The sequence below is a fragment of the Lacerta agilis genome, chromosome 10 (genome assembly GCF_009819535.1).
Source record: "Lacerta agilis isolate rLacAgi1 chromosome 10, rLacAgi1.pri, whole genome shotgun sequence".
Classification (NCBI taxonomy): Eukaryota; Metazoa; Chordata; class Lepidosauria; order Squamata; family Lacertidae; genus Lacerta; species Lacerta agilis.
This window is the reverse complement of record NC_046321.1, coordinates 17,708,591-17,725,356: the sequence shown is the minus strand read 5'-3', so window position 1 is coordinate 17,725,356 and position 16,766 is coordinate 17,708,591. Positions and strand designations below refer to the sequence as shown.

Below are 16,766 nucleotides of genomic sequence, written 5' to 3'. Positions count from 1 at the left end.
TCTTGGGTCTCTGGCTTGGCAAGCCTAATGCCTCAACATCCATGGTTTATCCCTAAGACTTCGGTGCAAAGGGGAAGAAAAAGCAGGAGGAGAAGCTGTAACATGGAAGGTACCGGAAGAGACAAACAGCTCATTGTCTCTCTGGCTACTATAGATTGAACTGTGAGACTCTGGAAAAGAAAATACAAATGTTCTCATGGGTCATGTAAGAGGGCGGATGGAAAGAACAGCATGGGGTAGGTTTTGTAGCCCATTAACTTTTCCTTTTCAAAACCTTGTGGGCTTCCTCAGATAACGAACAGAATTTTAACTCTTCCTAAACGCCGAGAGGGAATGTTATTAATGCCCTTCATTAGGCGTAACAATTTTTCACTTCGGTATTTACAGCTGAAGCTATTTTAGCTTGGGGCTCTTTCCATCTTTTTCACAGCTCTAAATCAAATGCGCTTGACAAGGCACTTCATAATAATGTTGTAAAACATATGTGGCTGCAATTATAACCAGGTGCTGTTATTTATGGGCTCCCTACTATCTCTGCCGTATTGGTTTGTTTACTCTGAGGCGCTCCTATCAGGGAGCCCGTCCATGCGGCAAAACCTTGTTGGTTTCTATATAGCTTGGCATACTTGTCTCTTGTCAGCTGAATCATTTTCGAAAGATAACAGCTTTTTTGGAGAGAGAGAGAGAGAGAGAGAGTGTGTGTGTGTGTGTGTGTGTGTGTGTGTGTGTATCTCCACTCCTAATATAAAACTGGTGGGCATCATACTTCTGCCAGATTGTTCTGTGTGTGGGAGAGCTTGCAGAAAGTGGTTGTCTACAGTTGTAGTAGTAGTGGGATCTTGTCCCAAACCAATGAGACAACCTAACCCAGAAGCTTTTAATAGAGTTCAAGCAGAACAATACAATCTATTCTCTTGTCTTCCTGTTAAGAGGCTTCATTGCTGGTCCAGTTGGTTTCTCTGTAGCCCCTCGATAGTTGTTGGTGGCACAGACTGAATTCCCACCCAACTTCCCTCAGGCTCAGGACCTGCTACAGGCCCAAGTTCTGTTGGTAGGTTGCAACCCAAGAGAGGGTTGTGTATGTATGTGTGGGTTGATATGGGCCAATGGCCGTAATAAATTTTACTTACTTACTTACTATGTATGTGTGGGTTTGTTTGTTTTAAGATTGGTTGTATCAGCAATGCCACAACAACAATGCAGAAGAGAGAAGCTGGCACAAGAGGGGAAAGAAAAAGGACAGAGAGGGACAGACAGATGCATACATATAGTTCATGGTCTTGGGAATACTCACGTTGCGTGCTGCTTGACTAAGAGTACAATCCTAGTAGGGACTTGAGTGGCGCTGTGGTTTAAACCACTGAGCCTCTTGGGCTTGCCGATCAGAAGGTCGTCAGCTTGAGTCCGCGCGATGGGGTGAGCTCCTGTTGCTCTGTCCCAGCTTCTACCAACCTAGCAGAAAGCATACCAGAGCGAGTAGATAAATACTTCCTGCTGTGGTGGGAATGTAAATGGCATTTCCGTGCACTTTGGCACTCTGTGCTCCAGTAGCGGTATAGTCATGCTGGTCACATGACCCAGAATGCTGTCTATGGACAAACACCAGCCTGAAAAGTGAGCTGAGAGCCTCACCCCATAGTCGCCTTTGAGTGTACCTACTTAACCATCCCGTGGGTCCTTTACCTTTACCATATTTTACAATCCTATGCAAAATCCTATGCAGGTCCCATTGACTTCAAGGCTGCAATTCTAACAGATATAATAATAATAATAATAATAATAATAATAATAATAATAATTTATTATTTATACCCCGCCCATTTATACCCCACCCATTTAACTATTGAGAGCCTCATTAAATGCAGTGAAAATTAGTTTGGGGGGAAATTGCATAGGACTAGGTGGTAATGTAAGTGTGATTCACTTTCTCAACTGTGCCATGTGATAAATGGACTCTAAAATAGGATCCTATGCTTTCTTGCCAGGCTGTAAAGGGTTAACTTTGCTTCAACTTTCATGCTTTCGTTGTTTGAATCTAGGGCTAGAAGTGCAGATGCCTTGGCACCAGAAATGAAAACAAGCAGTTTTCTCCACATATTAGCAGTAAAAAAAATAAATTTGTTTTACACAAAGTCTGCAAAATAATTTTTTAAAAATGCAAACACTCTTTGGCCATCCGACTGTTCGTCTCAGTTATTCAAAGAGCAAATGTTAGTTGGAAGAAATGCAATGCATACTGAAAATCAGTAGACAAATTAACTCAAATGATTAGGGAACATTCTCCAGAGCTGCATAAACTATAGATTGGGGTAAAATAATAAACAACCTAGATTGCAGTTAGGGAAGCAAGCAAGTCCCCGGTGTTTATGTTCAAGCTGTCACTTTCCTCAGAGCTGTGTTTTGGAAGGGTGGTTGTTTTATGTTCTTGAGAGAGATCTGGTTGCACAAGCAGTATTTATAATTAGTTTTAAAGCATTAGATTAAATGCATTCAAGCATCCGTTATGCCACAGTAACAGTTGCTGCCTAGGTTCTTTTTTATAAAATCATGCAAACTTTAGGAATAAACTCAGGCCTTGCTTTAACATGGAGAATGGCTGAAGCCTGTAACTGGAAAGTTCATCTTTCAAGTTCTCCTTTTAGTTTTAGGGTTGTTTTCTTTTTAATGCTGAATTCTTGCAACTCTGGACCAAGCACACCATTGAACCCAAGGGAACTTACTTTTGAGCAAATTGCATTATAAGTAATTATATACTGTCATGAAAATCTGTATATACATGAGGCGAAACAGCTTCACTTTCCTTTTTAAAAATCTGATGAGATTAACAGGGGGCTCATTAGTTTCATTTGATTTATAGCCTTCCCTATGCCAAGAGCTCAAGAGGGGTAACATTATGCTATTGTAATTAATTAGAGTTTAATTATCGTCATCTTTTTCTTTTAGTCAAGGTAACTTGACTAAAAAATATCGCTATGAGAAGCACAATCTCAGGGTTTGGCAAATCTGGTAGGAGGGAGCAAATTCCACAGTTGAGAGGCAGCCAGCAAGAATGCCTTTGTACTCTTATTTCTTGACTTCCCATGTAGATAGTACCGGTAAATTTAGGAGAGTGTTCTTAGTGAAACTTAAAAGGTCAGGCTGGAAGAGAAGGAATGTTGTTTTCTAACTACCCAATAACAGAGGCCGCTGGAATATTTTTTTGGCATTGCTGTGCTGGCCGAAAAGAGGCAAGGAAGTAGCTAATCTGGATTAATTTTGTGGCGCCTGGAAATAGTTTTGTGAATTGCAGTATGTAATTAACCAGTGGCCATTACTTGCTAGTGAAGCATACACTCTGCATGCAAAAGGTCTCAATCACTGCATGAATGAGGCAATTCCTTCACTAACTTCAGTTTGCACTCAGACAGTCTCCATCTGCCCGCCTTACAGCCAGGCCAGGGGGTGGGGTGGGGGACATTGACTGTCAGGCTCCTGCTACTTAGTCTCAGCATTGCCTTAGTAAAACTCACCAGGGAAGAAGTCGAGGACCAAAACGAGAATTAGTTGGCTCTGCATGTCAGTGGATCTGACTCCCCAAATCCTTAGCCTCCTTGTTTTATGCCCTACCAGTCCAAATGGGCACCAGGCACCACGACCACTGGTCTGAGGCTTAATCCCTGTCATCTCCAGCTAAAAGAATGAGATAGCAGATGATGGGAAAGTTCTCTGTGGTGTAGTAGTTAAGAGCGGTAGACTCGTAATCTGGTGAACCGGGTTTGCGTCTCCGCTCCTCCACATGCAGCTGCTGGGTGACCTTGGGCTAGTCACACTTCTTTGAAGTCTCTCAGCCCCACTCACCTCACAGATTGTTTGTTGTGGGGAAGGAAGGGAAAGGAGAATGTTAGCCGCTTTGAGACTCCTTTGGGTAGTGATAAAGCGGGATATCAAATCCAAACTATTCTCTGCCTGAGAACCCTGAGGGCTGCTGCCAGTGAGAGGAGACCAGTGGCCCTCCTGATGTTGGACTTCAGCTTCCATCAGTCTTGGTCAGCATGGCCAACGGAAAGGGATTATGGGTTTTGTAGTCCACCAATATCTGGAATCCCAGTGGTTCTGCACCCCTGGAGTACATTGTACTGGGCTAGAAGGACAAATAATCTGACCAGTTGTAAGGTAGCTTCCTGTGTTCCAGTGCATGACCTTTGACAAGTCACTAGCTTAACCTCCTACATCAGGTTTTGGGGAGGATAAATGGCAATGTACTACTTCATAGAAATAACAAGTGTATCTTACTGCTTTTGTGAAAGCTGATTAATAGCATTAGCTATTTTAGTGTTTGCAGGTCCTTTATACTTTTTGCAAAGCATTTTGAGAGCTACTGATGAAAAGTACTATATGACATTGTTGATTACTTAAAAATAAATGCTGCCGTTTATTCTTTGGCCTCACGTTTACTGCCCGCTGTCACAGCCACTCAGCTTTGTGGCATACACAAACGGCAAGCTATTATTCAAGGCTATTAAAACGGGAAGGCGATCCAAATTGTTACGCTTTAAAACTGCCACAGATGGAATCCTTGCATTTTCAAAAGAGGCTTGCGGCGAATCAATAAGTGGTCTCTTTAGTCCCACCGCCATGTTTGGCGAATGCTTCCTAAACCGTGCAAATTTAATGAGAGCTTTCAGCATTTGACAACGAGCAAAACAGCCAAGAGATTTTCTGTTGTGATAAGCCGAGATGTGAACCAGCCAACTATGCACAGCATGTGATGAGTGTTTTAGGATTTGGAAAACAATACGCGGCTGTGCTGGCAGAATGTTTGGAAGGATCAAAAGTGGTGCCAAGACAGAACAGAGCAATTTTCAAGCCACTTGGTTGGTGTTTCTGCCGTTTGTTGTTACGTATCATTTCTGCTGAAAGTGCTGTACAAATAGGTCTTATTATTCGTCTTTGTAAATGTTCTCACATGGTATGGGGAGGGGACTTCTCTTTCCTTTGACTGCTCATAATAGTTCACAAGAACAGTTGCAGGGTCAGCAGCTAAGCTGTCCGCATCCTTGTGGGCTGCTTACATGTTGCCTGGTTTATGTTGGAAGCTCTGCTCCTCAAGGGAATCTCTCATTATGTTGTTGTTTTCCATATTAGCTGGGTGTGATGCTGAGATTAACAGTCTGATATTGGCTTCTCAGTCGTCTTGGCTTCTAAATGCTACCAGACTGCAGAAAAGCAGTTTTCATCAGATCACTGCCTCAGAAACAAAAAGGTGTTTTTCCATTGTATGACCAACCTTTCTTTTCACAGGGTTATCAGACACTAACTTACTTATATATATTTATATGCTGCCGTTCCTTCAAGGAGCTCAAAGTGGTGTACAAAATTGTGCAGACGCCCGTGTGCATGTGTGCACACTCACACACGTTTTAGCTGCACAACAAACCTAAGAGACCCGCTAGGCTGGGAAACGGTCACTGGCTCCATGGCTGAGCAGGGATTTCAACTCCTAGCCCAATATTGTAACCCAGCCTTTGCCAACCTGATACCTTTCAGATTTTGTGAACTACAACCCCGCACACAGTGTTGACTGCAGCTCATGGGTGTTGTAGTCCAAAACATCTGGAAGGCACTGGGATGGCAAAAGCTGCTGTAACTACTGCACTGTGTCGGCTTTTATTGCACAAGTGAATTTTCAGTCTGTGGGTCTTCTGGGAGCTTTGATGGAGCCTTTGCTGGGACACGGCAGCCTTGTGCAACACCGTAAGTCTTCTTAGGTCCAATTAAATTTACTGGCTCCTTGCCTTGCTGCACTATGCTTTTTCTCTGGCCATTCTTGTCCTCCTCCTTTCCTGTTAATGGGCTGTGTTAAGAAAAAAGCAGCATGGATTCTGCTTCTACTCTGCACCTGCCTATTCCTACTTAAGTACAGGATCCTGCAAGCCTTTTCTACAGCCCTGCCAACTCCCAGTACCTTCTTGTCTGTCCACACTTGTCTTACCTGACTACTACCTTTTGGGAGCCGAGCTTACATATCTGAGCTTGTAACTTGAATCTGTGGTTTTGCCTTGATCAGTTGCCTTGGCCCAACCAGCTCATTAGAACAGCCCATCATATCTCACTGAGTTTATAGAGGGCCTGCTGCTACCACTGCTGCATGGGATCTCATCATCATCATCATTATCATCATCATCATCATCATTTTATTATTTATACCCCGCCCATCTTGCTGGGTTTCTCCAGTGCATGCCATTAGGAATGTACATAAAAAGCAAAGGCAGCTGTAATGATCCCTTCAAAAGTCACATTTGGATAACACCTTTATTAGGACCAACCAGGATGCCACAGAATAGCAGGCAAGTTCGGTTCTCCTGAACTCTTTCTTAGGCCTAGATGCTTCACAAAGCAGGGTTGTGTAACAGTCAGCATGATGAAGTGTTCTGGAGAACTCAAAAAGCTTTACTCACTATTTTGTGGCATTTTGGTTAGTCCTAATAAAGATATTGCCCATCTCTGCTCATCTATTGTGATATGGTACTACCGTATGTAAACGAGTGTGGAAATTAATGCAGAGTTGTGGATGTTCTTTCACTGTTCTTTCGTCCCGCAAATTAAACTTGGCCCTGATTTGCATCGGTGTCCTTTCTACCTACTGGTGACAATTCACAATGCTTTGAGAAACCGAGTCCTGCCTTCCCCCCAATGAGCAGCATGCTAGTAACTGAACTTCATATTTCATTTTGTAGGTTTCTTACTTATTCCTACCTCCTGGCCTTCAATGCCTGGCTTCTACTGGCTCCCGTTACTCTGTGCTATGACTGGCAGGTTGGGAGTATCCCTTTGGTTGAATCGATCTGGGACATGAGGAATTTTGCCACACTTCTGATGGCAGTGGTGATGCTGCTGCTGGGTCTGCACTGCATAGTAGCATACAAGGTAAACAAGTGTGTCTCTATTTATTTGTTTGTGTACTGATTATGTAGAAACAGTTCTGTCCTGAAAGAATGGGGGAGGCAGTGTTCCTGAATATGCTAAAGATAAGGATTCCGTTTCTCTTTCTACATACCCATCTGGGCCTAGTCGGATGTTATTTACCAAGGAATAATCTCAGTCTTGGCTGTTCCACCACCCTCAGAAACTTGGTGTTGGGTGTATCACCCGGGAGAGAGGATTCACTGCAGCACCCCCTAAGTTGTGGAACTCCTTCCCCACAGTGGTGTGTCTGGCAAATGCTGAAGATGTATCTCTTTACCGTGGCTTTTGACATGAGAGATGTATATTTTTAGGAGCCACCTTATTTCTGTTATTTTATGTTGTTTTGAACTGTTTTTAACATTGTTCTTTAATTGCTATAACCTGCCCTGGAACCTTCGGTTGAAGGGAACATGAAATAATAAATGATACGGGCTACTTTACAGGCTGTACCATATTGGTTTGAATGGAACAACTCTCTGATGCTGTAGTTGAAAGTCCTGTTCTACCTGTGCATGAATCAAGGTTTAGTGGGAGAGGGAGGAGGAATCAAGCACTCTTGTCTCCCTTTGTGCCCCCACAACCTTGGGGAAGGTCTTTAGGCTATTATGAACTATTCAGTTGGTAGCAGTTTTAAAAGAGAAATTGCTGGTGAGTAGAGGATCCGTGCGCTGCTCTGGTTCGCCAGAAGCGGCTTAGTCATGCTGGCCACATGACCTGGAAGCTGTCTGCAGACAAACACTGGCTCCCTCGGCCTATAGAGCAAGATGAGCGCGCAACCCCAAAGTCGTCCACGACTGGACCTAACGGTCAGGGGTACCTTTACCCAGAGGATCAAGAGTTCTGGGTGTTCTTCCTTGAACATACTGAGTGTGGGCTGTCTATCCCATTTATTTTAATGGAAGAAGTGGATCAGCACACACAAAGCAACAAAGTTTTGGCTTCATACAGATGAGGCAGGCTTTGTGAGCAGGAGAGCAGGAGTGTGCATATTGGAGCAGCACCTGTAAGAAAACGTTTGTTTGAGGCGAGTGAATGTGATCCCAAGTTCCACACATACAACCCGGGCTCACCCGCAGTTACCTACCTTTTGCCCCATGTTTTCTAGGAAGAAGCCTGTGATTTAAAGTGCTGTGTCTGAGCACTTTTCTGAGAGTCCAGCCCTTTCCCCATGACAACCCGCTCTGATTCATTACCCTTCCACTCCTTACCCCATCACAATTTACCTGTGTAATGTATGAACTGGCAAAAGATCAGGTGACTCATGTACCTGGGATCTCTTTGTAGCAAAATGGAAAGGGGGGAAGATATAGAGGGCTTTGGGAATGGGGAGCAGGGCAGGGTGAAGAGGTGAGGGTGAGTATTGTGACACGCATGAACTTAAGGTTTGCTTCTCTTGTATATTGGGAAACCTTGGATTCATTGTGTCTCCATCTGCTCCTGATTACTTCCACCTCTTTTCCTTACTCCTCTTGCCTCTTCTACCCTAATCAGATTTCGTGTGGCTTTGGTCATGGGTCACTTTGAACTTGTCCATCACGACTCAAATCAGTACATGAAGCAAAAAGTCATCAAGTGTTCTGCTTTTAATATATATAATTTAGGGGGGGATATTGGTACAGAGCTGACGATTTAGGGTTGGTTATCTACTTTTCCACAAACAAGCTGAGAGCCGTGTGTTGGTAATGAACCTGGGGAGAAAGATGAGCTGTGTGAGAATTTAATCGTGAATGCTTTGTAACACTCTAGAGACGCAGAATAGGTGAAGTAATACCAGCTAGCAGTCAGAAATATTGCACACTGCTGCTCTGAGAACAAAGGACCTACTTGTTCTCTGGACTGCTTTTTGCCCTTAAAACAAAATACCCAGACAGCACTTGTCAACCTGGGAAAGGTAAGAAAATGGATTTTATTTCTTTCTCTACGCTAAATGATGATTACGACACTTTTGAACCACTGATAGATCAAAAACAAAGCAAAAGCCCCAAATGAAACATTGCTCCATCTCTCTTAACCAATGTGTCTCACTCTGTCAACCTTGCAGAGATATAACCTCCCTTCCTCTGCCCCACAAAATCAAAGCAGCAGATCCGATGAAGCTTATATCCAGTTTTCCAGCCAGTATACAAAGGCCCATAGAATGAGAGACTTGGCTAAGAGAGATGATATAATGTTACATTTGGAGCATATGCTTTGTTTCTGAACAACTAGTTTTCCAAAAGTAGTACAGCCATCATTAGGTGTATTAGCCATTCAGAGCAAGAAATAGAATACATTTTCTTGCACTCCCAGGTTTGTAATTGCTTTCTAGGCCAGGGATGTGTGTGTGCATGCATGTACAGAGAGAGGCGCTGTTTGTGTCATATGGTTGGACCATATCCCACCAGTAGTTGGAGTATGCCAACTACTCAGGATAGCCTCACATCTTATGTCAGATTAGTGGGTACAGTAGCCTTGGTTCGGCTCTAGTCATGAACTACCAGCTGCACAGAAAAGGCAAGGCTCAATAAAGATTCATTCACATAAAGATGCACCCAGCCATTCAGTGCTGTACAAAATTATTTAGAACAGGTCTATACCCCCCACCCCCATTAAATCTTTCATTGTCTACCCACAGACTTTGCAAATTTTTCACCCTTGCTAGACCAGGACAAAGTTGCACCTGCAGTATATCCCAGTGTGTGTGTGTGTGTGTGTGTGTGTGTGTCCTATAAAGTGTATATGCTGTGTACCTCCAGTAAAATTCATGAAACAGGGTTATATGCATCTGGTTGCTGGGGCAGCTGGTCTTGTGTAGACTGCTGCTGCCTGGGTCCCAACAGCAACCGGATGCTATCCCCTTCCTCAGGTTTGCACAAACTGCAGAGCACTGGGGGGAGATGGTGCCTCATGTCATACTGAGTCTGAAGACAGGTTACATTGAATATAATTACAGAATATGTCTAAGGGATTGATTATTTTGTTATCATTGAATTTTTAAGTGAGACTAATTTGTTGTCGACTCTTGTGATTTGGGTAATTGCATTGTTGGAATGTGTGTGCAGTGCTGATAAAGGGCATTTAAACTACCAAGGCAGGCAGCTCAGTTTTGTTTGCTGAATACTTCTATATTTATAATGTAGAATGAATATAGGTTTGTCGCCTCGCGGCTCTTTCAGGTCTTGCTTTTGCTTACGGTACTCTTGGAATAGGGCCATGTGCCATTTCGCTGGAGAGAAGGTTGCCTAGAATGCAAGAGCAGCTCTCCTGTATTATCAGCTTATTTGTTTCAGGAAATTAGCAGTGCTCCTGCTCCTTAGCTTTCCCTTGGTATCCTTCTGCTATATCCTTTCTCGTAAGAAGGAAGGAATTACAATTTTCATTTCCCAATATCCAGCAAAGTCTAATTAAACCAGTTCCCATAAGTTCTTTTTGTTTCCTGCTTGTGGGTCACAGTCCTTGCCAGAGGATATATCATTTCTTTTCAGTTCATAAGAAGCAAAGAGATATTTCACGAATGGTCATTCTTTGTCCTTTCAAAAATATTCATATTTAATTAGGTAAAAAGTTAGGAGTAATCTATGATAAAATATATGTGTCTCTTTCTTACTCTGTTTATGTAGGGCAGATTTTTGTGCTTGAGCCAACTTTCTCCAGATGGAAACTAGGGAACAGGGAAATACAGGAGCTGCAACCATTTTGAGTGCGTCCAATTGATGTGCAACCCGCTGGTGGGCGGGTCCTTTTGGACCCGGAAGAAGGCAGAATGGGGGAGCAACAGGCTTGTGCGCACTCTGCCGATGTGCACGGGGGCCAGGAATGGAATTAGTTGGTCTCTAAGGTGCTACTGGAAGGATTTTTTATTTATTTATTTATTTATTTTGACTATGGCAGACCAACACGGCTACCTACCTGTAACTACAAGCACCTACATAGTGGTGATCCAGTCAACATTACGTACTTAGGCTTTCAAAAAGCTTTTTATAAAGCCCCTCACCAAAGGCTTCTGAGTAGGCTAAGCATTCATGGGTGGAGATGGTACTCACTTCACCCCAATCTTGTTAGCCTGCAATACATCATTTCCTCCAGTTTCCATGAATTCTTCCAACATCAGAGACAGAACAGAAGAGCTATTCTTATGTCCCTCACTTCACCCCAATCCACACCTGTGCAGTTCTTTCCCTTGAGCGTAGAGGTGTGGTATCTGGCTGTTCCACTGCACTGCATTTTACAGCTGGTTTTCTGGCCTGGTCTTGGAGACATGTAGAAGAAACATGTTTCTTTTGCCTAGCATTTGGAAATACACTGGTACCTCTGGTTACGTACTTAATTCGTTCTGGAGGTCAGTTCTTAACCTGAAACTGTTCTTAACCCGAAGCACCACTTTAGCTAATGGGGCCTCCCGCTGCCGCTGCGCCGCCACAGCACGATTTCTGTTCTTATCCTGAAGCAAAGTTCTTAACCTGAAGCGTTATTTCTGGGTTAGCGGAGTATGTAACCTGAAGCGTATGTAACCCAAGGTACCACTGTAGTGGTTTTCCAGTTGTTTTTGTAGTCTAACTGGTTTATATTAAGTGCCTAATCAAATTGGTTTGCATTAAGTTGTAATCAAATTGCTTTCTATTAAGTTGTTCTACATCTGTATGTGAACTGAACATCTGCGCCGGAAGGTGACCTAGCAGCAAATGAATTAGCGCCTGTTACAAAAGCAGCTAAGGATGCTGTTCACCATTTTAAGTCTGTGTGAATACAGTTGGATTTTCATCTACAAATGGCTGTCTACTGTTCCTTGACGGCAAGGGCGCTTCCTAGAGGCCAAAATGGACAAGGTTTGGGAAGCACATATCTTTCTCTCCCTTCCCAAACAATTCTTATCCCCCCATGCACCAAAGACGTACAAGGTGAGCAGGGCTGTTTATTGACTTCTTGCATTTTACTCTCTGGAAAATGCCTTCATTTTCATAAAAGACCCATTTTGAATCAATCCTTCCTTGATTTTCCTCAGGGCCTGCTGAATTTCCTGACACCCCTGCTAAGGTCACTATTGATGTTCCTAGTGCTTTGGCAATGAGGTTTTCTATGACTATTGCATTAGCATTTGCTTCAGGAAGAGAAAGCAATAAGTCAAGAGACCCTGGGGCTGGCTAAAAGAATATCTCTCTCCCTCCTTCCCTGCATAAACTGCGCGCCTGCCCTGTTAACTGACTTACAGGAGCACAGGAAACACTAAGGAGATTAACTGAGCTTTTAAAATTGTGAATTTTAACTCCTTAAAGAGTAGCAAATGCTGAAGCAGCTACAGGCTCATCTCATATGATTCTAGATCAACAGACCCACAGGATTGGATTAAAATACTTTTTTCTTTTTGGAAGGGAGGGCATGAAAGGATGTGTTTCAAGTTAAACCATCCCTTAGGGCTCCATATATAAGCAGTCCTATATGCCACTGCTTCTCAACTGCCGAAATTTGCAAAGATGGACAGGGATGCAAACACATTCCACAACTCTTGTCTGTCATGTTTGGTCCTTAATAACTTCTGTAGAATCTACTGTATATATCTATTTACAAAATCAAAGCTAGCACTGGGCATTCTTCTTTTATAAGTGCCACATTTTTCTCCCCATAAGACACACCTAGTTTTTAGAGGAGGAAAACAAGAAAAAAAAATTCTGAATCAAATGTTGTACTCAACTATTTAATAAACTACCGGTCTACCAGAATAATATTGCATACATGTAAAGTGAACAGCAGTCAACAGTGGCATTAAGAACCATCATCATTGTCATTAACAAATGAAGAGAGACTTTATCCCCTAGTAAGGGGTGCAGGCAATGGAAATATATGAGCTTCCCACATCGAGTCCCTTAGAGCTAAGGACTGTATGGTTTGGCCCTACACAATTATTTTAATAAAGCCAAAAGAAGTGGAAATTTTCTCCTTTTTGTTCATTGCAGAGAGCTCTGGGGGCTTTCATATGAGGAAGGAATGAGGGAGAAATCTGATTCAATGCCCATTTAAAGTCAAACCTACCTAATTCACACCTTCATACACAACACAAGGACCAAACCACAGCCGCCCTTCAAATTTCACACTTCTGCAAAGGAAGGCACTACTGTCTGGCAAGACCAGTGGCGGAGGGAGGGTCTTGCGTGGCGGCACGTCGCCTGTGGGGACGTGGGACGTAGCCCACGCAAGCGTCGTCCCCAGGGGTGGCGCACAGATGCCCATCCCAATGGGGTGGCCGAGCGCAGGGGCGGAGGGATTACACTGCTCCCGCTGTGCTTGCTTTACACCCGTGTAAGCGGCTCCTGTCCCACTTTGCTGCTTTAAAGCAAGCCGTGAAGGAGGGAAGAAAGGGGAGCCATGGCTCCCGTCCGTCCCTCCTCAGCGCAGCATTCGCTTCATAAGACGCACAGACATTTCCCCTTACTTTTTAGGAGGAAAAAAGTGCGTATGTGGTTTTGCCAACTTGTTCCCCGAATAAGAGAAAGCAAAAGATGGGGGAGGGGATCCAAGACACAGCTTGAACATATAGCCTGCTGACATTAACAATAACTTAAATGTATAAATTAATATACACTGTCCATATGTCCAATCAGATATCTAAGCTATTATAAGCCATGTGTTAAAATGTAGAAAAGCAATGAGATCTTCAGACCACTGAGTAGTGCATAACTTTGTAGCTATTTAATTAGATAGCTGCTTGGGCTACATTTGGACATCACATTGTTTCATTTCCCCGACATTTTCTTACCTGTTAATTTCCATGTGACCTTTCACACAGCATAAAAGCCACTTCTGGAAATCTAATGGAAGTTCAGGGCTCATTTCTGTGTTGTTTCCAGGGGAAAAAAAGCTTTTGCAACCCGGTTAACTTGGAAGATTATGGGCATATTGTGTTCTAATTTCATGTAATGAAATTTGGGGTGGTTTCCTGGCATGCATTTCTTTCCCACTGTTTAAAATTTTGTGTGACACGGTGACATATTGATTAAAAAAAAGCCACGGTTCCATAATGCAACAGGTACTGCAGCAAAAAAGGAACGTTGGGAATCAGGACAAAAATGCTAGCATTGTAACCAGTAAAACGAACACAATAAGCCCCACGTCTCGATAGGCAGAATACCATCTGCATGTGATTTCTTACATTTCCACAAATAAAAGAGCTAGAAAAGTATCTGTGTTATCAATTTTTATGGTAAAAGCATTTTAACCCGTCCTATTTCCTAGTTTGACTTTCCCTTTTTATTTGCTATTTGTAATCTGAAAAAAAAGAGGGAGTGAGCAAAATGTTCTTGCATCATTTTTTTCTGCACACGGGAGCAATCTAGTATCTTCGAAAGAAAAAGGCTATAAAGGCCAATTCCTTTTTTTTAAAGACTCACTTTGTCTTTAGAGTTTTATTTCTGAATATATCTTATTATGTCATTGTCTGCATTTGTTCAGCAAAAATCTTCAAGTATCACTAGAGCTTGTACGATTAAGTGGATGGAATCAAACCAATTCTTCACAGACTTGCTAGGAACAAAAGGGAGGAGGAGGAGGGGAAAAGCCTGTATCCAAAAAATGAAGATTAGGCTCTGATTAACACACAGTCAGTCCCATCAGTGTCTTAAAAAGGATGAAAAGGTTGATGAAAGGCCATTGTTGAAAAATTTCCTGTTAAAATTTCACTTCTGCCTTGTAGTTTGAATACTGAATGGAGAAGGAACTGCCTTGTACCGGGTAAGACTGAAGCCTTCTCTATCCCATTATTGTCAGCCATGCCTGACAACAGATCTCAAGAGTTGCAGCCATTCATATTGCCACTCAGAGCCTTTGTAACTGGAGATGCCAGGACTGCAGCTGGGATCTTGTGCATGGAAAGACCGTGCTCTGCCACTGATATAATTGGAAATGGCGTGGAGAGCATAGACAAGATCGTGTCCCCCATGATAATACTAGAATTTAGAATTTCTCAATGAAGTTGAGTGGTGAAAGGTGAAAATAGTCTGGCTGGTGTCATTTTTAGATGGAGTGTGCCTTTTCTGTTCTGGAGCTAGAGATGCAAACTGCTTTGACCATTTCAGACCCCGATCTTATAGCTGCAAAACCACAGCCTGGGTTGGGACCCTTGAGCTCCATCCACACTATAGTATAGTATAGTATAGTATAGTATAGTATAGTAAAGTATAAGTATACTACTACTACTACTATAGTATATTCAGTTCAGCAAATTAAAAATATTTTAAATTGATCTTAGATTTCCCCAAAGGACCAAAAGGGTCTAAAATGTGTTAGATTAATATATAATCTCTTTTGTCTGCTTCAATTGCTTCTCCCCACTCCCATTTCCAATTATTCTACATGCTTAAGCGATCACAAAGTGTGCTGAAAGTCAGCCATCACACACATAAATGGTTGTGTAAAAGTTGCTCCAAATTGTTTTTTGGAAACAGGGCGAAGGTGAGAGTTTGGGGTTCTGTTAAGAGCATGTTTACACCACATACTTAAATTGCGTGCTCTGCGAACCAACCATAGTCCGAGAATCGAGCTAAGAATGCAGTGCTTAAGACGACCAGATTTCGGCAAGGTAGAGGAACTTACCTGTGCCAGGGTTGCTTTGCCTTTTCATGCAGTGTAAGCATACCAGAGATCCCTGACCCAGACGGTTTGCTGCACTAGTGTGACAATATTGCATGCATTGTACATAAGGGTTACTTTAAATGAGATGCAATGGGTAAGTTCTTGCCTACATGCCATCATGTTGAAATTGGGCCTTGCAGAGAGTTCTTAGTTCCTATCCTGAACTACAATTCCCACGATTCTTAAAGAAATGGCATAGTCATTTAGCCAGCTGAAAGTGAATGGGGCCTCAATGTAATTGTGTAGGTTAGTTTGGATATTGAGGCACTGGTGCTGCCACTATTGTGCATGCTCACATGTGTATTTAATATGAGTGTGTGTGTGCTTGTGCCTGTAAGGCAATATTTCTTAGAATTTGAGTGCTATAAAATGCTCCGGTGCACTATAGACTGAAAAGTGGCCATAAAAATAACACTGTGCATTTTTCATGTTTCTAGCCTCTTAGCGGTTCCTTGTTACATCTACTTAGTTTTATTAGGCATCAAATATGGATGTTTGCTGCTGTGGGTGGAATGGAGTTCTCAGAGGAAAAGCCTAAATGTTGCAAGAAATGGCTGTTGGGTAGGAAATGCTGAACAAATGACCTATTTCGGCAGGCTTTGAAATTCCTAAGGAAGCTTGCTGCTGGAACATCTCAACACTTTTGGCTTAGTGAGAAGGTGGTCACTAGCTGTGATCATTAAGCAGTTAGCTGAGATCATTAAGCAGCTGACTGTGCTTAAGAGAATTGCTAAATGTTCTAGCCCAGTTCTGGACAGGGCAATTAGATTTCTTCTTTCAGTACCTCACATTTTCCCTCCCATTGTAGAATATTATGGCTTTAATCTTCCCTTGAGAAACTTAGGGTTGGAGCAAAATGTTGGCCTAGTTTGGACAATATTCTTACCCAGGCTTCCTCAACCTCGGCCCTCCAGATGTTTTTGGCCTACAACTCCCATGATGCCTAGCTAGCAGGACCAGTGGTCAGGGATGATGGGAATTGTAGTCTCAAGAGACCTGGAGGGCTGAGGTTGAGGAAGCCTCTTTTTACTGTTGCTTGTGAATGTAGCACACTTAGATCTGGTAGGTCCATATTCCAATCCCAGCTCAGCCACGGAAACACTGATAAACCTTATGCAAACTGTAATCCCTCTGCTTCATTTTTCCATTTGTAAAACTGGAATAACAATAACCCACTGGCTTAAGATGAATATATACAAGATAAGTAAAAACAAGCTGGC

General features: G+C 42.7%; 1 protein-coding gene across 1 annotated transcript in view; it reads left to right on the top strand.

Moving 5' to 3' along the window:
• Nucleotides 1-16,766, top strand: part of TMTC1 (transmembrane O-mannosyltransferase targeting cadherins 1) — a 132,701-nt gene that overhangs the window by 60,280 nt on the left and 55,655 nt on the right. Inside the window, 1 exon segment of the mRNA XM_033161599.1 lies at nucleotides 6,717-6,906. Within this exon segment, the coding sequence (XP_033017490.1) occupies nucleotides 6,717-6,906 (190 nt within the window).